Source organism: Micrasema longulum, unplaced genomic scaffold, assembly GCF_059751315.1.
Source record: "Micrasema longulum isolate JH-2025_06_02 unplaced genomic scaffold, ASM5975131v1 h1tg003106l, whole genome shotgun sequence".
Classification (NCBI taxonomy): Eukaryota; Metazoa; Arthropoda; class Insecta; order Trichoptera; family Brachycentridae; genus Micrasema; species Micrasema longulum.
The window spans coordinates 41,122-65,614 of NW_028280206.1; the positions used below are offsets into that span (position 1 = coordinate 41,122).

The 24,493-nt window shown below is 34.9% G+C and overlaps 2 protein-coding genes across 4 annotated transcripts; one reads left to right on the top strand and one right to left on the bottom strand.

The window, feature by feature from the left end:
- Nucleotides 1–228: 228 nt before the first annotated feature.
- On the bottom strand, nt 229–21,720 carry Upf1 (Upf1 RNA helicase). The gene is made up of 12 exons (XM_088241844.1): nt 21,355–21,720; nt 17,480–17,670; nt 16,324–16,524; nt 14,938–15,008; nt 13,632–13,815; nt 11,231–11,440; nt 10,309–10,479; nt 9,812–9,971; nt 8,232–8,426; nt 7,314–7,471; nt 5,845–5,975; nt 229–2,210 (listed from the first exon to the last, which is right to left on the bottom strand). The coding sequence occupies exons 1-12, from the start codon at nt 21,544–21,546 to the stop codon at nt 913–915; spliced, it is 3,162 nt and encodes a 1,053-aa protein (XP_088097970.1). The 5' UTR covers nt 21,547–21,720; the 3' UTR covers nt 229–912.
- Nucleotides 21,721–22,888: 1,168 nt separating this feature from the next.
- LOC148271094 (BTB/POZ domain-containing protein 2-like) lies at nt 22,889–24,371 on the top strand. Of its 3 annotated transcripts, none has more exons than XM_088241850.1 (2): nt 22,889–23,041; nt 23,132–24,370. In XM_088241850.1, exon 2 carries the CDS (start codon nt 23,156–23,158, stop codon nt 23,942–23,944), a length of 789 nt encoding a protein of 262 aa, XP_088097976.1. In that variant the 5' UTR covers nt 22,889–23,041; nt 23,132–23,155; the 3' UTR covers nt 23,945–24,370. The 3 variants fall into 3 exon arrangements, with proteins under 3 accessions (XP_088097976.1, XP_088097977.1, XP_088097975.1); XM_088241851.1 differs by having other exon boundaries at nt 22,903–23,041; nt 23,191–24,371; XM_088241849.1 differs by having other exon boundaries at nt 22,903–23,041; nt 23,120–24,368.
- The last annotated feature ends 122 nt before the right edge of the window (nt 24,372–24,493 follow it).

Here is a 24,493-nt window from a genome sequence, read left to right on the forward strand (position 1 = left end):
TGAAATAATGCTGAAAACCGCATTCAACCGATTGCGATTTTAATAATCACTATTGAAAAATAGCAAAAATCAATAATCCCTTTCCCTTTTAGTTTAAAAACATTTTATTGACACTGGTTTTTTAAATATTATTTTATTGTACGTGATGAGAGATAATATGGGACAACTCGAAGGTTCTGTGGGCCCAGCTAGCAAACCTAGGAATAAAGGAAAAATAATAAACATCTCTTATTTCAGAAGTTTGATTTATTAAACTCTGAACTTTTTATAATAACAACATATATTTATGTTTATCATATTATTTTGTAAACAAAAAAGATTATTTTATTTCCCATGATAAACTAAAATGCATCTGTAACTAGCCAATTTTAGAAGTGAGCGTACTAACCATGTAACCGTTTAATATGCTTCTGTTGAGAGTGAAGATTTGTGCAATTCCCAATGTTGCCATGTTAAACTACGCAGAAATGAGCACAAAATGGAACTACGATACATCACATGATTCAATGGCATTCTGATAACTAAAAATGATCTTCACAATCCTTTAGAGAAAATATAACATTCGTCTAGAAGTGTAAATACTTTCACCTCATATTTTAACAAAAATATACTTTTATGCGTACAACCAATTAATTTAATAAAATTTGTATATAATAAATAAAAAGACTGCATCTCGCAATGAACTGGAACGTAGCATATTCTACGAGCGCCAAGTAGTAGCGAAACACGGCGATTCTGATTGGATGAATACGAACGCAACCGAACTCTTTTATCACTTTCGGTACTACAGACGACTAGGCTCCACCGGGCGCCAAAGGTAGGCCGCTTCTTCCCATCTCCAGGCTCGAGTCTCCGGAGGTGGCGGGGGGCCTCTGTAGGGGGCGGGAGCTTCATCAGGCTGGCCTTGTCGCCTCAGTAGGGCTGCGAGTAACGCGCCGGGTGGAAGTTGCCTTGGTACGTGGAGTCCTGCGACAGGAGCCCCTCGGCCTGCGACTGGTACTCCAGCATGACGGACTCCTGGCTGAGGTCGGGCTGGCTGAGGCCCTGGGACAGGGACAAGCCGGGGCCCGCCTGCGAGAGCGGCTCCTGCGATAAGGGGCGCGGAGCGGGCGGCGCGCGGCGACGGCGTTGCTGCTGCTGCTGCTGGCAGAAGCGCGGGGGCACATGCGCCATATTCATGAACATGGCCACGGGCACGGCGGGCGCATGCAGCGCGGCCTGTGCGCGCTCCGGCCCGATGTACGCCAGCGCGTCGTGCGGCCGCCGCGGTGCGGCGCGGCAGTACGCGCCCCCGGGGGCCAGTGCCTCGCGGGCGTCGTACGTAGACGTGGACATGAAATGGGACCCCGGATTGGCTGCATTCACTAGCTTCTTGGGTTTGGCAAATTGAATCATAGATTCTTTCAAATTAGTCAGCGGACCTTCGACTAGCACTTTTTGCTCTTTGTAGAAGCTCAAAAGGTGATTCCACAGTGGCTGTTTAGACAGTACTTTAGGATTTCCTACAATAATGATTCCATATTTTGCACGAGTGAGGGCGACGTTTAAGCGCCGAGGATCGTTAAGAAACCCGATGCCTTGATGTTCGTTGGAACGCACGCACGACATAATAATAATATCTTTCTCCCGACCTTGGAAAGCGTCCACGCTGGCGACCTCTATCTCCTGGTACAGTTTGGAGTGAAGACTGCCCTGATACTGCATGTGCTGTACCAAGTAGGCCCGCTGCCCCTCATACGGAGTAATAATTCCTATCTGCTCGGGTTTGACTCCCGCCTTTAAAAATCGAGTAGTAATCTTTTCTACATTCGCAGCCTCGGTTCTGTTGAGATAAGACGTACCGCTTCCGGCGATCTCTTCTTGTCCTTGGGTGACATAAAAGAACATCGGTTTTTCGGGGATGGGCCAAGGAAAGTCTATTTTATGCAGCTTTCTTTCGTCGGAGCTGACTCCATTTTGGAGAGATCCTTCGTAGAAAAAGTTGGAAGGGAACCGAGAGAGTTCGGGATGCATGCGATATTGCACCTCAAGACGGAAGGGCTTGATGCCGAGCACCACGAGTCGCTCGAACAGGCTCTGGGACAGGCCGGCCTTAGCAGCCTTCTTGCACATCACCACGGGTCCCAGTTGGCAGTGATCTCCCACTAGGATAAGCTGACGTGCCCCGAGTACTACGGGCACCATGCACTCTGGTTCGGTAGACTGCATCCCTACAACCAAGAACAACAGGCAATGATATATATTCTCATACTTGGTTTACTCATACAGTGCTTTGTTAACCCTTAAAAGACTATGCTAAATAATTCCTTTACATCCGGTGATGTAACACACCGTTACCAAAAATGCTTTTGACTTATGCAAGTTGAGTTTTTTTTAAATATAGGCTATTTTTTTACAATATGTGTTAGAAATGATCCCTTTTCCAAGATGTTGCATAATAAAAATATAATTAAACCATATTTTTGCAAAAATGAGTAATTGTGTGCATTGCATTTGACATTATGTTGACGCGCATCCCCGCCTAGGTTTTGTAGTGAAATTACCTGAATCGTCACTTTGGGGGTGTGTAGATCGAAAATTCCCATTCGCAATCGGGAGACTAGAAAGGATACTTCGCTTAAATATTAACATTATTAAAATTGAATGTTTACTACAAAAAAAATACTATAAATATTTTATTAAGATAAGTAAAAACATAATAAGAAAAAAATCAAATGTTTAGCAATCAACATAATAACACATTAAAAAAATGAAGACATAAACATATTTTTTTAATTATGATAAAAAAATTTAATATTTATAATCAAATAACTTTTGCAGCCATTTTGTTTTTCGATTCTATCACAAGGATAAAAAATGATCTTAGCATACAACACTTTGTTATAACCTAAAAATATATATACAAAGACTTTAAAAAAATCTAATTAATGTCATTAAAAATCACTTCTCCAATAAACACTGGCCTGTCCATGAATTACGTCCTCAACTACTCTCCACATTAAAATGCTCTCAATTTCATCATTATTCAAATTTTGGACATGATAAATTATGCGGAATTACAAAATGTTGAAATTATTTTGGGAACACAGTGTATTAAATGCAACGCTTTGCTCAGTGGATACAAGAAACATCACGCGACTAATGTCTTCTCTACTCACAAATGATATAATACGTAACATACACGTATAATACAAATGATATATAAAAAGTGTAACTTATAAAATATTTAAAAAAGCCCGATAGGGCTCTCTCGGTTTTGTTTTCTCTCTTACTCAAGCTCCACCTAACGAGTGTTAGGTGTAGAGTGTCTCTGTCGTTCTTCTGATATTCTATATTCTCATGCTCTTTCTTGTAAATTTTTTATCTCTTATGTCCATTTAAATTAATTTTATTTGAAAAAGGAAGATTTTCTATGGAAAAAGCCTGTACAAAACACAAACACCATTTCCTTATTTCGGTATGAAAAGGTATAATGAGTGGGTTATTCAAAAAAATAAGAGCTACTTAATGTTTTTTTACACACCGCCACACATGAGTTAAAAAATCTAAATTGCTTAACTATATTTAACTTCAGGCCTGGCCACCATTACTGCCTGTATATATTTCTCGGCCTCATGATGTAATGGTCAGCGCGTTTGCATGGGCAAGAGGTCTCGAGTTCGATTCCCGACATGGTTTTTACGAAATATTTATGAAAAGAGTGTTTTCACACTAGAATATTTCATAGTCTCTGAACTGGTACCTGAAGCGTAAGACTGATCATCTTACCTTAATGTAACAAAAATGATCAAGGTACGCTGCAATTGATGTATCAACGCAATCAAACTCCATCTTAGAATAAGCTGAGCCATGTTAGATGGAGACTAACCCAACTAGATGATGCTTCGTATTCATTTTGTCATTTATTAAATTTGTATAGATTCCCAGGGCCTCGATTATGATGGGAAGATAAAGACGTCATACCTTCACCTTGAGAGTATAGTTGAAGATAAATTCTCTCTAGCGATTATAGATATACTACCGGCCCCTTACCTTCAAGTTTTGGGTAGGTACATCGATATGAATCAAGGGAAAGGATTAACAAATAAGAGTATCTAGGTGTCAGACACAGAATGCGTCAGAAAGTTACCACTCTAAAATAATAATTTAGTTATTATATTTTTTCCATCTGTTTTACTATCTTCCCGGGTGTATGTATCGAGACGTTATAGGAGCCAGCTTTGTAGTCGATCGGTAGATACCATGCGCGGTCCCGTTCATAGAACATATGGAACCATTAGTTCCCCTACATTTTGGCAAATAATGTTTATAAAATAGCATATTTCATAAATTAATTATCAGTCACACTACCTAACATTTAAATTACTATTAATAAATTAGGTAATAATAATTTGATTAACAGTCAAGATAAATTGTGAAGGAATTATTATACTATCGCCTTATAAAAATATGTTAAAAAGCAACGTGATCTCCCGTACATCCAGTTAACAGCGCTGTCATGCGCGTACTGATCGCCTGATCGGCGCGTACTTGCTACCGGCTGGCTGGGTATCGATTTAAAGAACGATCGCGATGGAAGCAAATTCGAAATTTAGCAATACTCTATTTTCCAAGTAGTTTACATCACAGAGATGCGATTTTGATATTTTAGCGCTGGACACAATAGTTTAATTGTTATTTTGTGGTAGAGTAGAAATACGAGGTAAAATCTAGAATTTAATTCAAACATTACATCAATATAATGTTGATTAGTTATAAGAAAAAAGTTTATAATCTACTACATATGTTGATTTTTCGGGTTCTAATAATGACCAATTCTTTTTCGTTGAAAAGTCATGTATTTAAACAAGATAATATTTATTTTGGTAATCATATGTATAAAGTATTTAGTTTGTCTTTAATCTCTTAAGGGTAGAATATATTATTATGTACCAATTACTTATATATTAATTGCTTCCCTAATCAAAAACCCCACCGCTCGCCTCTGGTAGATACATACAGACAATCGTTAAGCGTACCGTCTAGGTGATTTCCAAAAGTCATGCAAAATTCATGTTCAAGCGAGCATTTTTTGCTTGAATTAGAATTTATTAGAGTTTATAATCGCTTTGAAGTGAGAACTTTTTATTACAGAAGCCTATTTAAAATATAAATGAGAACTATTTTAAATTTTGATGACGTAAGGAACGCAGACTAATTGTTTGCGGTCATTCTATTGGCTTGTTTCGATCATATGAGGTCGATATGACAAGTAGGTAGAACATACCGAGGTAAGATAGCGTTCATAATCGAGGCACTGGTATTAAATATGTACTCATTTATGCAATAAATTTACAAATTAATCAAATAAAATGCAGTGCCCTATGACCGTAAAGGGAATGATGATGATGATGATATATTTCTTCCTACTTTATTTTGTCCCTAACACATTCGCAGTTATGCCAGTTAAAACCATCAAAATCGTGTCTCTCATTTAGGAAATGACAGTCAGTCCAAAAGATATTGGTAGTGAAAAGACGGCTATAGCATACGAAAAACTGAAGTAAATCTCCCAGTATGTTAGTAAAATAAAATTGACCAAACCATCAATTACGGTCCAACCAGAAGTGAAATATTTTTTAAAAATAAGAAAGTTTTAATAAGTGCCCATATGAGTGGATTCTATGAGAGAAACGTTTCCGCTGAGTGGATCCTGTGGGAAAAAAATCTCCGCAACGTGTTACAACACCTCTCAAACTTGAAAGCCTTGTATTATAAATTTTACAATCACAGAAAAATCAAGAGGTAAGGAGCATATTTCCCATGGCGATTTACTTTTTGATTATATAAATATTAAACCATTACCTTCATCTATAAGTATGGAGTGGAAGCGCAGTCGGGCGAGGCGCGGATCTCCGGCCCCTACACAAGTACAGCAGACCACATCAGCTGCCTCCAGTAGGCGCCTCTCAGCGGCTCGACGTAAGGCTCGGTACCTGATCAGAGATACTTCAAGTAGATTTCTTCTTCATATTTAAAGAAAATAGAATGCTCTAAATGAGACGGAGGCATCGAGAGACTAATGACTGTATTCAGAGGCAAAGCTCAAGGTGAAGAAAGTATATTTTTATCTCATATGCAGAGAATAACGAGGATAGAAGAACTCACTCTCTGAATACGGGCAAAAGGTGGGGAAAGCGTGTATATTTATTTGTACGCTCTCTTTGCCCTTAATTTAGATTAAAATCACTTATAAAAATAATAATATTAAAGTCAATTTGTTAAAATAGCATGGCTGACAGAGTCCCCGAAGACTATAACAGCTGGAGGTTGAGGTGGGCTTTCTCCCTTGATACTCTAATTTATCAACATGGGACACAAAATTTTCTGTGTAGGCATTATGACCAAACTTTATTGTATTTGTTTATTATTTCACTTTCAATGCAAAATATTTACCTATGTTAAATTATATTAATGAGTTGATTATCTACTTGGTTATAACGTCCAATAACTGCAATAATATTTTGCCTAAATTTTTATCTAAAATTATATTTTAATTACGATATGCCTAAACATGTTTTTTTTTGCTCAAGTGTCATACTTGGATTGTATAAAAGTAGTCCTTCTAATTATTTCTTTTTTTTCTCTTAATTTAATGAAAGTTTTTGATTTATTTTACAAAAATTAAACTAATTTGAATGAACAAACAAATATAGTAACGCCTAACGACAATTCATTATCAGTTTGCGATCCAGTGCATTAAAGCGACCCAGTGATTGTTCAAATAAATGATGTTAAATAATTTCTAAAAGACAAAACTAAAATTAAAAATAATTCTTTCACACAAAACATTTTATTATATATACAGAAATTAAAGCGGGTATGAAAATATTAAATTTCTTAGATATTTACGGCCATTATTGACAGACTCTTTTCCCATGTTTCAGATCGCATTATAGCGTCCATCATCAAGATTGATGTCAGTAATTTTTTTTATTATATATATTTGGACCCCTGTATTTAGGTACAAGGTTAAGGTACTCTGAAAAAAATGTTTTTGTTTGTCTTGGAAATGGGATGTTAGATCACTGACTTAGGTTAATTACTCGTACCTTTATGATGTCAGTCATTGCTGTGTGCAGCTTGTCAATTTGAAATCTGTGTCGTTTTACGGTCTACACTTATGTGATTTCTTTATAGCTGGGTACCAGGATGATTTTAGTACAATAGACACACGGTAAAATAGCAAAGAAAATCTTATTGAGCAGGTATGAAAAGGTGCGAAGATTGCTTGCCTATAATCCAACAGATAATAAATCTCCTACAAAGCATACCTGCGTTCATCTCCTGCGGCGAGCTCCCCAGCTTCCTCTTTGAGCTGCTGCAGCTTGCGTAATTCCCCCGGTTCGAGGGCACGAGCCTGACGATGGAGAGCGAGGAAGGCCACATTGGACTCCATAGCCTCGCGAGACTTGGCGCACAGACGAACAACCTGAAACACGATTATTGTATCTTCAAAATCAATATGGATATTGTGGAGAAATGTTAGGGATAGTCGGCCTTGTGGCGTAATGGCCAGTGCGTTTGCCTTCCATGCGAGAGGTCTCGGGTTCGATTCCCGACATGATTGATAGGAAATATTTTCTTAAAAAGGTGTTTTCACAATAGAATATTTCAGTGCCTAGGCTGGTACCTGAAGCGTGAGACTGATCATCTTACCTTCATGTAACCAAAAAATGATACGCTGTGATTGGTGTACCAATGCAGTGCCCTATGCACCATTAGGTGCGGAAATGGAATGATGATGATTGTTTTCATACATAAATGTAAAAAATAAATTCAATAAAAATACATTGCTAGAAAAACGCGATGTATTTGGACTTGGTTGTTGTGACGTCAAGATTCGTGATAATTTTATAATAATTATATATATAATGACAATTTCAATGGCCAGGAACAAATAAACATGAATCGTGACGTATTAGGGGCGTGGCCAATGGAATGACAATGCGGGAATTCAAAATTACAAATTTAAAAACATTTTTTATGCTACTAATAATTATCAAAAAATTTTTTTTTTATTGGACAGAGCCTTTATTACTTTAAAATGACCTATAGACCTTAATTACTTTAAAATGTAAAAAAAAAGTTATATTTCCCTATTGGTAGAGATGAAATAGATCTGGTTTTTAGATATATTTTTTAAAATCTGATTCTGAGCAGCAGTGAGGAGTGAATTCAGTGATGATTACCTTCAGGCCTGTCTTGTGTATTTTCTCCGTGAGTTGGTCCACGGCCGTATTGGAGGGGGCGCACACCAGCACGGGGCCGCCCCCTTGTCGCACAAGCTGGAACACGATGGTGGCCGAAGTCACAGTCTTCCCCGTGCCGGGCGGGCCCTGGATCAGGGACAGTGGCCTCTGCAGAGCGTGCTTCACGGCGTAAACCTAGCCAAAGTTAAGTATATTTTTAAATAAACAATTTTGCAATACAGCAGGCCAATAACAGTGCAAGGGTTCAGGATCACGAGGCCCATAATGAGGAAGTTCAGCCCTACGGGAAATTGGATATAAAAATGTTTTCTTACGCATGTTAAAAATTGGAGCATTAAATTTTAAGTTTCTTGAAAATGTATGAAAAAAAAAGATATTTTGGCGTCAAATACCACATAAAAAAAACCCTGAACTTCCTCATTAACACGTTCCCAGGCACTTTTTTTTCATAGGTTCATATTGACGCATAGAATAACATTCTTCTTTTTTTTTATATTTCACTTCAAATTAGAATGTAGTTGATGATTTAAGTCAATCTTATTTATCTAACATACTGGGACACTTTGGTTGCTGACTGTTTTTTTTTATAGACACATAATCCGACCATATAATTACTTTAGTCTGTTTATTTCCTAAAATTTAAAGATTTTGACAGTTACAGCCGACAAATGGGTTAAATGAATGAAACTCTGAAAATAAAGCACATTATGACAATGTTTTTAATAATACATTGTATGCTAATTATAGCTAATTATAGCTAATTATAGCTAATTATAGCTAATTATAGCTAATTATATGCTAATTATATGCTAATTATATGCTAATTATATGCTAATTATAGGCTACTAAGCCATCTGTATGAGGTAGAAGTTATGTCGGTTAGGACAAGCTGCACCAAAAAATTAGTAGATTATTTTGTTAAGACAAAATATAAATAAAGAAGAACCCAATTTAGACTTCAAATTTATTTAGTGTAACTGGCCCTAATAAATGTATTTTATTAGTTAGGTACTTAGAATAAATAATCGGGTTTCTGGAACAAGTTGGTGGTAACTACATTTGACTAGTAGTGAGATATTGCACTTCAAATTAACAGCTCATCCCAAATCAACAATTCTAATAAAACTGCGAGCTGAATATTATAAAATATTATTTTCTCCATTCATAAAATACCAAATATTTTTATTTACTTTTTAAATTAAGATTATTTGATGCCATTTATGAAAACATCTAATTAATATTTTTGGAAAGTTGTAGTTAACAACTTGAACCAGAAACCTGACAAAATACACAACTCTGCAATGACTAAATATTATATAATGAATTACTGATATAGTTTTTTTTTTATATTGTAGTTATACTCTGTGATTTTCCACTCCCGAGTGGCGAATAACAACATAGAACACCCAAGCTTGAGAAATATCACATTTCATAATAATTGCTAGTCAACTAAGATCAAATTGAAATCTAGAAGGACAAGGACCACTAATATTGCTTTTCAGATTGCAACATACTTTTATAATGGGAAATACCGGAAAGCAAATGAAAGCGATTCTTACCTGAGATCTATTGAGGTCTGGCAGATTGGGTGCACTGAAGTGCTTAGGGAGCTGACACCTGAACAGCACCTCCTCTACTTCATGTCCCAACAGGCGGCGGTAGATATATCCTGAGACGGATGCGTCATCCATGGCAAACTTCCGGAGAGCTAATTGCATCCTGTTCAAATTCACTTATTTCATTATTTCAACAGCCAGGCCCTTAATTTTAGTGCTTAAATTTACTATATTTTTGTACAATATATACGAGGAATATCCCAGAAAGTCAATTCCATTTTTATTTCTTGCCATCACATTTGTCATATAAGCAAATGTGCGCTTTTGTTTGAGGAATCGCTGGTATAAAATAAGCCATTTTTATATGTACTATATTTTTTTCAATAACATAAAATAATTTATGTGGCATTCTCGGGTATGTATTATATATTTTTTAATACTGTTGAGATATTAATAAATGAGCCAAAATTCCAAAAACCATATTAGAAATAATGACTTACCTATCGAACGAGGTACTCTTCCAAATAAAGTCTACAACAAAGTTGTTGGTACAGTCACTGGGAGCTCCACTGTTACTCTTGAGTTCCAACCCTATATCATCCCCAAAGTTGTCAGGCACTTTGATCACGTGACCCACTCCTGCCCATGGTTTGTGGAGCTCTCCCAAATATCTAAAATCAACATTATTACTTGGTAAGAGTAAATAAACGGCATAAAATTTTATAGCCACACCTATTGGTGCACCAAAAAACAAAAATGTAACATATGAACCAAAAATGATATTTTTTCTCTCTCTGTTAATACTTATTGGGTTTTGGTTAATTGAGAAAGATAAACAAGTTTACAAAATGTCACTGAACATTATCTTTAAATTACAAAATAAAAAATCAAAATAAGACCTCGTATGAACTCTTCAAAGCGGATGATCGACCCCTTGCTATTTTTTCGCATACTCTAATAAGAGCGCAATAGCGCCGGCAATGTCTGTTGAGTGATTTTTCTTTTTTTAAAGTATTTTTAATTTCTCATTTAGATTACACAATTTTATTTCAACAAAGTATACTTAAATATAAAAGTATACAAAATGACATCTTTTTTCTTTTTGTTATCAATAAAATATGTTGAAAAAATCCATCATCGAAAGGTACATTCTTTAAATTATCTCTTTAAAAAAAATTCATGACGATACACCAGTCGGGGTCAGGACCGGCAGTCCAGATTATGAAATATTGCAGTGAAAATGCAACTTTTTGAATCATTATTTAATGTTTCCTGGGAATCAAGACCTCATGTATGGAAACCTGACATGTTAGCCACTGCATTACAAATCAGACTCTACTGTTCTTACTTTATGGGAACTTTTTATGAATGTTATTTGTGGTTTGCTTTCAATGAATTGAACATCAAATTAGTAAAATTTACCTCAAGCGTAATTCATCGCCATGCATAAGTTTCATATCACCGTCCGTCTTGGCGAGAGTGAAATATGCAATAGTTTTCTTATTCAGTCCGACGTCCCAGCGGACCTCGATATTCTCTTGGGTCTGGGATTCCTTCAGCCTTTTATCATAGTCGGCTTCCAACTTCACCAGAGGACCAAATACATTCTGGTACTGGAAACCATCTTCATATCTAAAAACAAATTAAGAATACAAATCATAGCTAAAAGGCGTAGGACCGTTCATTTATAGTCAGCACTCAAATCAAAGAGTAGCTTTTAAAGAAAACTGATAAACAAAACTGTCAATGAATGTTTCCTTATTCAGTTCAGTTCAGTGCCGATTTTTTTTTTTCAGATAGCAAATATGAATACAATATTATTACTAAATACAATTTTTACATTAATTAAATACATATATTTACATTAACGTTTCGCATTACATAAAAGAAAAAAACAATTCTTGTGTACATAATGGGAAGTGACGTCTTACAGTTGTTTATTTATTTCATTTTATTTTAATTATTAATATTTTTAGGATAACAGTTGTATTCCTGACTGTACTTTTTATTTTCTTTGTTAATTTCATTAAAGAAAAATATTCCTCTGTAAGTATAATGATGTTGTGCTGAAGTTGTTTTTAATTTAGGAATCAAGATATTACCACCTGTTCTAGGTCGCATACTTACATTTTGTGACCTAGAAACACTACTTATTTATTTTGTCTTTACGTATTTGAATCAAACAATTCTTTTTATGTAACAATTTTTATCTAAAACCTTAAATTTTTTTAATAATTGAACAGTGGGAAAAGAAGATGGTTTTTTAAAAATAACTTTTATAATTAATTTCTGTATTTTTTCGACCGTTAAAATATTCATTTTAAAAGCACCACCCCATACAATTTTTCCGTACTGTAATATGGATTGGGCGAATACAAAGTAAATTTATTTTAATTTTTCGATGGTTAATATATTCGTTAATGTAATAAATACATACATAAGTTTTCTCATTCTATTTACGATATTATTTATATGCTCCTTCCATTTTTTTTATCAATTATAATGCCTAAATATTTTATGCTAATTTTTTCAGTGATTTGAAGACAATTATTATTATGAAACTGATATCCTTCATTGCATTTTGTCATGTGGATACAAATATTTATATTTATATTGGTGTTTATTATAGTAAATAATACAGTATGTTCTGTTTGCAAAACCAAAGTGGTACAATTAAGTAAAATTAGGTGTAGTACAATTATGTCAAATTACAAGCAAATATATTAGATACTGTCTATCCTCACTAGATATAGTAAAAACCTGTTCTTAAGTAGGCAGCATTGATTTATTTTCATATAATACAGCATATTTAGTCTTAGTAATGTGTATATATGATTTAAATATGGAAATCTTATAAAAGATGAAATAAAATTTAAAAATATGAAAATCTTACAAAAATGATGGAACTAAAAAAAATCTAATTTCCAAGTGTATGAAACTGAAAAAATATATAGAAATAAGTCCAAGAAGATAAAAATTGATAAGAGAAATCATAGAATCCAGTGAAATATAATAATACAGTCGATCTTGGTTATTACGAGGAAGATGGGACCACTTGAATTTGCTCGTTATAAGCGTTACTCGTTATACCAGAGAAAGGTTTTTTTTATACAATCGCTATTGCACATTGTCACTAAGTAAATACATATAATTCATACAGATGTTTCTACAGGGGTTAGGTTTTAACTGATCTAGTCTAGAACTCATTTGATATCACCCACTTGTAATATTTATTGTGTATTGAAATAAACCTAGAACATTAAAAAATCTTTAAAAATCCTGTAAAAACTTCCAAAACAACACGTCATTCATAAACTACAAAAGCAGCTGTAGATTGTAACAATGTGCCGAACCGGCACTTACTAAGTTCACAAAGCTTGGATTTTTTAAAAACCATGTGTGTTAATTTTTCAATATTGTAGGCAAAAAATCCAATTAGGTACTTAGACACTAGCATAGCTATCATAAACATAATGCAATCCCAACGCCCGGCGGTATTTATCCTTTACATTAGCCAACCGTTTAGATTTTATTACTAAGATTCTTATTTCGAGAACGATGTTTTTAACAATTGAAGATTTTTTGTATAATTTTTTTTGTTCGGTATGTCTGAGAAGTAGCTCATTATAACAGAGAATAATTGTATGGAGAAAACCATGAACTAAAATGTCAACTAATGTTTCATCTCTGTTGTAATATGTTAATAGTTGAATCCAGTCCTTGTCTACAAAAATTTGGACAAACTCAAAATATTGTATAATATTTCTTACTTACTATCCACCTCAAAGCAGGTATTCACAAGTGCGGATAGCGTGGGGCTTACCTGAGCAAGACCTGGTGCGGCTCCTCATCCACTCCGGGCTTCTCCAAGTCCTGGAAGGTGGCGTCCACGTTGTCCCTCCACAGCTCCTCCAGCCGACCCATCTGCTGCGGAGTGACCTGCCGCGCGCGCACCTGCTCCGCCTCCAGGGGCACCTTCACCAGCCAGGGCAGGAAGCAGCGATCCGCTAAAGTCACATTACAATATATAAAACCAGATAAATCTCAATGAAGATTAGTTAATCAACAATAAACTGCTCGGGAACGTTTTTTCTTAAGTGAATTTAAACTAGACTGCTTAAGTCGATTAAGTTATGCTTAAGTTATGGTTATGCTGTTAGGAAGAGCAATGTCTCAACTCAACCGTATCTCTTTAGATATCAACATATTTCATGTTACTGAAAGAAATTTCAGAGAGGATGACTTTCTTTTAATCCAATTAGCGGATATTTTTATTATTAACACTTTTTACATTCAGATTCTATTGTTAATTTTTCTTTAATTATGCATGCCTTAAAATTGAGGTGATCGTAATTTTTAAAACGGTTCACCAACAAAAGTTTTTCGAACACAAATTTTCCTGCTTGCACTTGCATATAACATAGAAAAAAAATTAGTTTCCCATCAGTTTGACGATGTCGGTCACGACAAAACCCAGTCACTGGTAAAAATTATAAATAAAAATGGAATAAAAGTACACACGTATTTTTATTATTATGAAGAAATGTTTGTTTCAAAAAACACCCACCACTACACAATAGTATGATAAAATTATTTGTAATGTCACTTATTTAACTAAATTTAATTAGGGACCTACACAAATTCGAAAGTATACAGATTGCAAATCAAAATATTCGCCGCTGTGCATATTCTATCCGCGCACTATGCTACACTGACGTAGTTACTGGGAAGAGCCCGGCGAGACACTATTGGTCGAATTGTACCCGCCAGAATTTCAAACTAATTAGCTGTTTTCTTAGGTTCGCGACCCGAATAAGTGATCTCTTAGATCTGGATTTTTAGTAAACCAACATATAATTTTCGTTGGTAAACCGTAGATGGCATTAGTAGCATGAAATATCCCATACACTTATCTGAGTGGGAACGTCATAGGGATCAAGCTAAAGATTTTATCGACCGCCGAACGCCAGCATAACAACATTGTTTACGTTCGCGTTGAACGGAAGGAAATCTAGTATGGAACGTAGGATAGCAACATATGTTACAGCCGCTTCCAAAGGGTTAAGAACTTTTGTAAGAAAAAATTACAGTTCACGTGAAATTGAAAAACATTTAAGAAAACATTTTACCTATCAATGGTTTCCATTGTTCTTGGTCCCAATTCATGTCTTTTAGTGAACTTTGGGCGGCACATGGCTGTCTGCAAAAATTGATTGTCAAGTTTAAATTTAATACATTCAAATATCAATAATAATTTATTAAAACCAACAGTCTTACAAAATGAAAACACTTGTAACAACAAATAATCAGACACATAACAATATAAAACATAATACAAGGAGGATAAGAAAATGGAAAAAATCATCATCCTTTTTCTGCGCCCAGTGGCGCATAGGGCACTGCATTGTTAAGGTAAGGTGATCAGTCTTACGCTTCATGTGTCAATCAAGAAAATACTGTAGTTCAATAACCACATTTACGCCTGCCCCGCTAGGAATCGAACCCAAGACCTCAATAATGGTAGACGAGCGCGTCAACCAATAGACAACGAGGCGGATTTATCCCAACTCGATTTCCTTATTCAGGATTTTCACATGAGAGCAGCTATCGAGTCGCAAACACTTGTGAAGGATTCTGTTTCTATTTCACACACAGAACTGTATTCTTCATCCGCCTGGACATAGAGAATGGAAAAAGTAAATATGAAATAATAAAAAGTAACAAAAATAACATTTACCAATTTTGCTTGTGTAATGTTTCTGTAGCAATTATAATTTGTTTGGTTTTTTTTTATTTGTTTATTCATTCACAAACAACTATTTATTTACATTTATTACCGTATTTTGCGGACGTTAAGACCACAGAAAAGTGCATCTTATGGTCCGAAAAATATGGTACATCCTAACTCCATGAAAATAAAGTCCTGTGTTGAGTTAGGACAAATTATGTAGTAATAATAATAATTATGGATAACTTATATAGCGCCATTTTCATAATATAATACCTCAAGGGCGCTTTACAAAGTGATTATATAAAGATATAAATTTAATTTTAACTTTTTAATTTAAGAAAAATAATGTACTTTTTCATTTTACTTTTCCACCACATGCCAAGAATTTATTCAAATGATTTAGAGAACAAGTGGGTTTTAAGTTTCTTCCGAAACATCACTTCACTCTCACAGTTTCGGATTTCTGCTGGGAGAGCATTCCATGCCGTAGGGCCTGCGACCGCAAATGCACGTTCGCCGTAGTAAGACAATAATATATTATTATGGTATAAGCAAAACATTATTAATAAATAATAATTTTGGTTAAGGGTACTGATTGGTAAGTAGGATTGGCGTAGTCGCTTATAATTTATGAAAATTATCTTTATCAAGGCGTACACCTGTTGTGTGCCGTAACTGGTCAGGATAATTACTGTATTTAGTAATATTAATCAGACAAATATTTCAATTGTTAAAAATCAAAGATCAAATAGTTAATAAAAGCATCAGTGCGAGAAATACAAACCTACACAGCAGCACCACTACGGAGTCAGCTTTGGCAGGAATGAAGCCGAGAACAAAGACATTCCTCACCCCACAGGAGTAACATTCCAGTAATGTCTCCCCAAGTGGCCCATCACAGTGGAGAGTGACCTCTTTATGCTTGGCTCGCACCAGATGGTTGATGATGTGCGAGCCGGATGTGCTACCTCGCCCGTTGCAAAACCTGTAAAAGTCAATCGCATCATTTACTAAATACAGCATGGCATGACTTAGCTCGAAGTCTTATATGTAGATCATATTTTTTAATATACTATATACTAGTGATGAAACGGATAGTGGCCCCCGAGCTGGATATCCGGCTGACGAATTTCGCTCATAGTTAGAAACAAAACTTTCAACGGGCATAAAATAAAAAGAGATTTAAATATTTTCATACTTTTCGATCAATGAGCTGCTATCAATATGGTTCTTATTCTTAGAGGTGGGGGTCAGAGCTATGCAAGCTCCTGACGTCACTGCGACCTGTGAAGATCTATTGTGATGGGTCCCCGTGAATATTTCTCGCCCTCCAAGCCCGGGTCTATAAAGAGCCTGGCTACTGTGTGGAAGGCGAAAGTTTACATTTTGCTAAATCTCCCTCTCCAAACCCAGATCCGTAAAGTATCGGGCTATGAGGTAGGGGATGAGCTCTTTAACATCTTCAGGTTTAACCAGTGGTCCCCCGAGAATGAAGCTCCTTTCATGATGTGAAGCATCACATTCACATAGAATGTTTATAACTGTTTCCGCACTGCAGAACCTACATCTAGAAGTTTCGGAAAGGTCTAGCAAGGTGTTTGTTCAATCTGCAGTGCCCTAGGCGGGCTCTAGTGATAACACTCACTTGATTTCGGCTGAGCTTTATTATGTTGAAAGCAAACCTTTGCAAGTACCCCTTTATCAGTTCCTTCGCATGGTGCAAAACATTTTTTTTTTGCGTGTTAAATTATTTTTCTGTGTGTCTGAACACTGACAAATGTTTTTATGCAAAAGGGTAAAATTTTCTAAAGGGTTTAACTTTCACCTAGCCACAAAAAGTGGCTAGGTGGAATTTTTGTATTTACTAGTAATACTTGTATCATTATCTTGCATCGTCTGTACTCATATATTTCAACTTATAAAATTTTTTAAAAAGTTACCATTTCTTGCAAACATTGCACATAACCACAGTACTGGGCTCGTGGATGCCACAATACTTGCATGCGTGCTCTGGTAACTCCCGATTGTTGAACAGAACCTCATCTTCCTCCTCAAATTGCAGTTCAGCTAGAGCCTGCGATGCGCTCACTATTTTGGAACTTATGTCCACAGATTTACCCAACCCATTCACCTATAAAATAAATAGCAATAGTTAAAATTTTATAACTCGTTATAATGTCAGTAGATGCAATGAACATTTGTTAATGCAGGATTTTTTATAGGAAAATGCTGAAAAATCCGGTGATATATACAACTCAATATGCCTTAAAAGGGGGGTACATCATATTTAGCCATCTTTCAACAGAAATATGTAAGGTACCGAAATTGGGGCAGTTCTACCTATATGGCACACCACTAAAATAATTCATTCAAATTTAATATATTATTTTGTAACTTTTTAGGGGGTCAAATCTTCCCCCACTCCCGTTTTCTCCCCCAGAGAAATAGCAACCATGTAGATTTTTAAACGCTTATTGTTTTTTTAATATGCCGTAACGGGTAACATTTGCTACTCATCACAAAAAATAATTGCAACCAATCTTTTTGATTTTGTCTGTGGCGAACTCATCTACCTATGTCATTTTTTTTCTAAGCTTTTTTCCATGACAGAACGTGAACAGCATGGACAGTCGCGGATAGCGCTCTTCAGTAAAAGGGACTACATTGTGTATAAGTGTTATAAATTAACATATTACAACAGAGATGAAAAACATTTAAGAGAAGGAAATATGGAAGTCTAGGCATCTACAGGGCTTAAGACTTGTCAATGGCTGGTTTAAGTGGCCACTTTACACACTGTGTTCATTCACCATTCACCATTCTGCCCACACTATTACACAGTGTGTAAAGTGGCCACTTAAACCAGCCATTGACAGGTCATAAGCTCTGTAGATGCCTAGACTTCTATATTTCCTTCTCTTAAATGTTCTTCATCTCTGTTGTAATATGTTAATATAAACAGCTCCCCAGGGAGTTGAATCCAGTCCTTGTCTACAAAAATTTGGACAAACTCAAAATATTGTTGTTATAAATTACTTTAAGTCATGCCAATCCAATATCTCTAGACATTCCATTAATATTTAATTGAAATCCACAGTAAATTATTTATCAAATACATCTAGATGTGACAATGAAGTCACACGGCCAGTGCCACATTATGAAGTTTAATTGATTCAATATTAATGGAGCAGGGGTCATGATTATAATATAATCCATTAATTAATTATTACACCATACTAAAATAGCAACTGGGAATAGAATGCATCAAGAAAATGTCATGTTCGTCAAAATGTTGTCTTGTTTTGAGAATAAGGTTATGGTTTTTAAATGGGAGCATCGATCATTGGACCTGATGACAAATCCAACCAGATGACCCGTGACTTCAGATGGAACACTCCAGATCATTAAAGCAACCGGCCAAGATGACATTTTCCAAGACTCCAAATTCTATGTGTCGCCACTTTTTTATTTATGCAAAATTTTGGTCATATCAGTAATTTAGAATATTTTCAACCAAAAATAGTCAAATGAGTATTTTAAATGGGTTGTTGAGTCAGGTACAAATTTAACTTCAAAATGAAATCTAGTAAGGTTACTGTAATTAAATTCATATACTGCAGGAACTGGTGTTTTGATTTAAAATATTTTTTCTCTAATTTATTTCTGTGATTTATGTAATAAGCTTCGAGCCTATTCGCACCTGTCATGTTCTAGTGTTGCAGCCTAGCCGGTGGCGATTGATTAATTGGAACGAGTGGAGGATCGCAGGTTTGGGAAGACATTTTCAAGTAAACTCTTTCTAACTCCAACTTTATTTTTATTGATCCTCCACGAACAAATCGTTGCAATCCCAGTATGTCTTCTTGCTCATAGTGATCATCGCGGTTTGGGACTTAATGTACAGACTGTACAGAAGACTGGGTAAGAAGCAAAGACACTTGTGGGAAGCATGTGGACCGCATGGAAGATACGGGGCTTGCAAAACTTACTAAGTCTGAAAACCCTACTAACAGAAGGCTACCAGGAAGGTTGCTGAAAACATGGAAGGACAGCTTAACGTCATCATCCCAGGACAGCCCACAGTCACAAAGAGGTCATACAACCACCAAGAAGAATACTAAATCAACTATCAATAATAATTGGTAACCTCTACTGGGATCAAAAATCTGCAGTGAAAGTGGATGAATTGACATCGGATAGAAACATCTGTCGTGGATAATAAAATAAATAAAACAACTTTGTTTTTAACCAATATATTTTTATTTTTTTCCACTGGGCTGGTTTCAAAGCTAAACAAGCTTTTTCAATGCTTGTTTTATTTATTTTATTATAGTGAATAACCACAAAGTTAGTGCTTTACATATTTTTAAAAAAGATATGTCGTGGCGTTTGGCAAGGACGCATTCTGTCTCTCTTTTTTAATATGTACTCAGAAGCCATTTTTAGAGATGCACTAAGTGAACTAACCGACGATGAAAAATGAATGAAAATGAAAAATGGATGAAAAACGATGACGATGAAGAAATTACAAACAATATCCGATATGCGGATGCTACTGTCCTTCTAGAAGATAGTATGGAAAGCCCCCAGCTACTAATGGACAAAGTACACATGGTTAGTTTGAATAAAAGGGAAATGAATAGACAACCAAATATATGGTTATTCGGAAAGAGCCACAAACTTTACTAATGACTTTAAAAATTGGAGCGCAGGTTATTGAGCAAATCCGACAATATAAATATTTAGAATGTTGGCTGAATGACAAATGGGATCACTCACAAGAGATTAAAGTCAGAAGAGAAATGTATACAAAACGGCTCGCAGTTGGCATCACGTTATTTTGACATCACACATTATGAACACCAACTGCGCTTCCAATGAACATTGCGAACAAGTTTGGCGCCAAAACATCATGCATACCGCTTGTCCCACGGGGTGCGAAACATCTTTATTATTCAAATTATCTGACATTGCACGGAAAAAATAAAACTGTTACCATTGTAATTTTATGCTTTTTTAAAAACAAATTTGATTTTTTAAAATGCAAAAATACCCTACGATCACAAAAGTCTGATAACTAAAACATATTGATTAGGTGCTTATTTAATTTCTTATGTTGCAAAGAACAAAAAAGTTTTTTACGAATGCAATATACATTACAATATTTTTGAGATTGGCAATGACCGAAGACATTACTTTTGTTGAGGAGCAAAGGTCGATTACAATTTAATACAGCATTTGACTTACAACTTAAATAAAATGTTAACAATCTTACAATACTTAATTAAATTACATTTTTACAATTTACTTACTCATCATAGCATTTTTACAATAAGTATTTCGTAATATTTCAATTCGGATTCAATAAGATTATCATTGCTCAAAATTGATATGAAATACTGTATAGTTCTATGAAAAATGTAAACTGAATTACAATGGTTTATCTGGTGGATTGCATCAGGTTAATGTGAGCAAGCTCTATCACTGTCTATATGATAAATGATAACATATCTTAAGTTCAAATAAAAATTGTTGACGCAAAAAGAATCATTACATTATGTCATTTAATCTATAAAATAGACATAAAACACAAAACAGATGTAAGGTTATATAGAAGGTTCGCGATTTCAGTGCATTTCATAGAAACGGAAATGACATTTTGAAGTAAATTGTATATACCGTCGCCAAAACTAAATATCAAAACATCACAAACCGTTTACACATGTTTCGCGAGATTTCTCCATAAACCGCTAAAAAATCATTGACAACGTCATGTGCATAAGTTTGAGTAACATTTTTTGACGTAGTCACTCACCTGATTGGAAATACCGTGCGAGCCATGGTCATGTTGTGAAGCCTGCGTCTGGCTTTGAGACGGCAAAGTAAAATCCGTAAATTCGAACTCAGACCCTTGAGTGTCAGCTCCGATAAGATCCCCTTCTTCTGTCTCCAGAAAAGTGAGGGTCTGCGAGCTAGGGCCGTAGGCATCGACACTCATTATGTTCATTTAATAACGTCAGTAAAATAACATTAGACGTTGAGAGTCAACGTTTAAAACCTATTCGAAACAAAGAAAATATATTAATTGACAAAACAAAAACGCAATAATCACGCGTTCGCGCTCCACACCGAAAAACACCAGCTAAACAGCCCGAAAAGAAGCGGCCATTTTAATATAGACAATTTTTCTTCTATCAATAAGCATAAACAAAATGTAGAATATGTTTTTTTTTTATTTTATTCTCGGCAGTTCTTGCTTATTCCCAGAAAAATATGGGACAATTTTGAATGTAATATAAAAAATATTTTTCAAAGTATTAAACAATATTGAGATGGGTTATAGGTTATGCTTCAGTAGGTGGGGTCATGGACTTTGTACAGGAGGTAAGAGATTTGAACTCCACTCTACCACAACTTGCTTTTCATTTTCTATCACGGTTATTTACGACCAAAAGAAAAATGTTCCAAAATCGAAAAATTGAAAATCGTGAGAACGCAAATATTTAATTTATGCATTAAATAAAAAACGTTTTCAAAATAAGTATTCTTTAAGTTTAATGTTTTCGTAAATGATCTGATTTGAAACTTACAACTATTTAATTTTTCACAAATTTTCAATCATTGAATAGTTTTTTTTAAATCCCTCAGTAATGAAATGAACTTGAGTTCTTATTATTTGCTCAAATATTTAAAAAATATATCATTTTATAAAAGAAGTAAGTAATTTGTACTGGAAAAATAAAAACCAAGTGTGATAAAATCGTAAATATACTGAATAAAATTATTTTGGAAAATAAAAAAACAACTCTTTAATAGTATCAAGTATTTCAATAGTTTAAATTTACATAAAAAATCTTTTAGTCAGATAATCAAAATATGTTGGAGAGTCTTTTTTTTTTTTTTTTAATTAATCCATTGGGTAACTGCAATCAGAGACGTTACAATAATACGAGTATAATATAATAAAGTTCATATATACATATTACATATGGTTCATCGTAGTAATAATATTATTTACATATTTCATTATGATTCAATAACGTGTCATTGTATAAATCAACAAAGTTAATGTTTTTACTTTATCAATCTATTTTTTTAATCTATTTAATTTTTATTTGACAAAATTATCTAATATGTTTTCTCAAATGTCCAATGTCTAATTATTAATTTAAAAAGAATAAACATATACACATCGAAAGGGTTGTGTTTATACGTAGGATTATGTAGGTATATTTTTTTTAATGTGCGTAATCGTCTTTAATAAATAAATATTAGTAATAATGATTAATAATAACCTACCTACGAACTTATCCGACTTACCCACGAGCAGCCAATGGAATTTCTGTCACAAGTGTACTAGGTGTACTATAATAACACAAACGTCGCGAACTGAAAACCGAAAAATAAAAAAATGAACGATAATATTTGACACTTCGACTTTGGGTTTGATTGCTGCAGTAAAACGCAAACCTCTGACTGAAAGTACTTATATATTTATTTGGGTAAGTTTACCTTATTATTTAATTATGGAATTACTAAATCAAGTAAATGTTTTGACGAATTTTCATTATAAAATACAGAACTTGTATTAGGGCGAAAAAAAAATCTTACCCACCATGGCGAATCCTTCAAGGAACGGTGACATTCGCAGATTAGTTGCTTGCGCAATGAATTTACGACCTGAGGGCAACCAAATACACAATGATGCGCCTCAGAATATGCAACCTTCTAACCGACAAGGAAGGCAACTGGCTGGATCAGAACGCGAGGATTCCATTTCTGAGAATGGATGTGAAGGCCAAGAACAGTCTCGTCCTTCCAACTCTCAGGAACAGCCTGCCTACAATTGGCAAGCGACTAAACCAACATTGAAAGACCGACTGGCATTTCTTTTTAACAGCGATATTTTGTGCGATGTCCACTTCATAGTGGGTAAAGATACTCAACAGCAACGCATTCCTGCCCATAAGTTCGTCCTATCTGTCGGAAGTGCAGTGTTTGATGCGATGTTCAATGGTACTTTAGCCGCAACTTCGGATGAAATTGAATTACCGGATGTGGAACCAGCTGCTTTCTTACACCTCCTTAAGTTTCTGTATACGGATGAGGTGCAGATTGGACCAGAAACTGTAATGACTACTTTGTACACGGCTAAAAAGTATGCGGTGTCCGCACTCGAAGAGCATTGTGTCGATTTCTTGAAGAGTAACCTCGGCAGCGATAACGCTTTCCTATTGTTGACCCAAGCTAAACTATTTGACGAACCACAGCTAGCGGCCCTTTGCCTGGATATGATAGATAAGAATACAGCGGATGCCTTCAACGCTGATGGGTTTACTGACATTGATCAAGCCACATTGAATGCAGTTTTAGAAAGGTATTGGTATTTCACTATCGTATTATAAATGGTAAATTTCTCAAAATTTAAATTGTTAAAAACACTCTTTATGTTTTTTTAAACATAATTTGTAAATGGAAGAAATGCCATAATAGATAAGTGTACCCCAGAAGTTTTACATGGTATATAGAAGTTCTGCATAAATATGTATCTGTCTTATTTATAAAAAAATGCTAGACATATTATGCCAAGCCCGCATGCCACAGCATCATTTGTTTTAAGGAAATAATTTATGCTTTAACCATATGAAATATAAAGAGTATTATGAACTTGAATTATATGGCTTTGTAGTCTAGCTAAATTCTGTACCCCAGAGGCAGATGGATGCAAATCCACAATTTGATGAAATGACATTTCGATTTTCGTATCCAGTTTATGATAATGTTCATTGATTTTAAAGAAATGTAAGTTTTATAATGAAAAAACCAATGTATGAAGATACTGAAAAAACAAATTAATGCTTCAAATTACTCTAGTAATTTAATTTCTAAATCACTCAGAGAAAGTAGGTTTTTTTAGCTTCTTTTGAAAATTTAATGTTTGGATTTGCATCCGA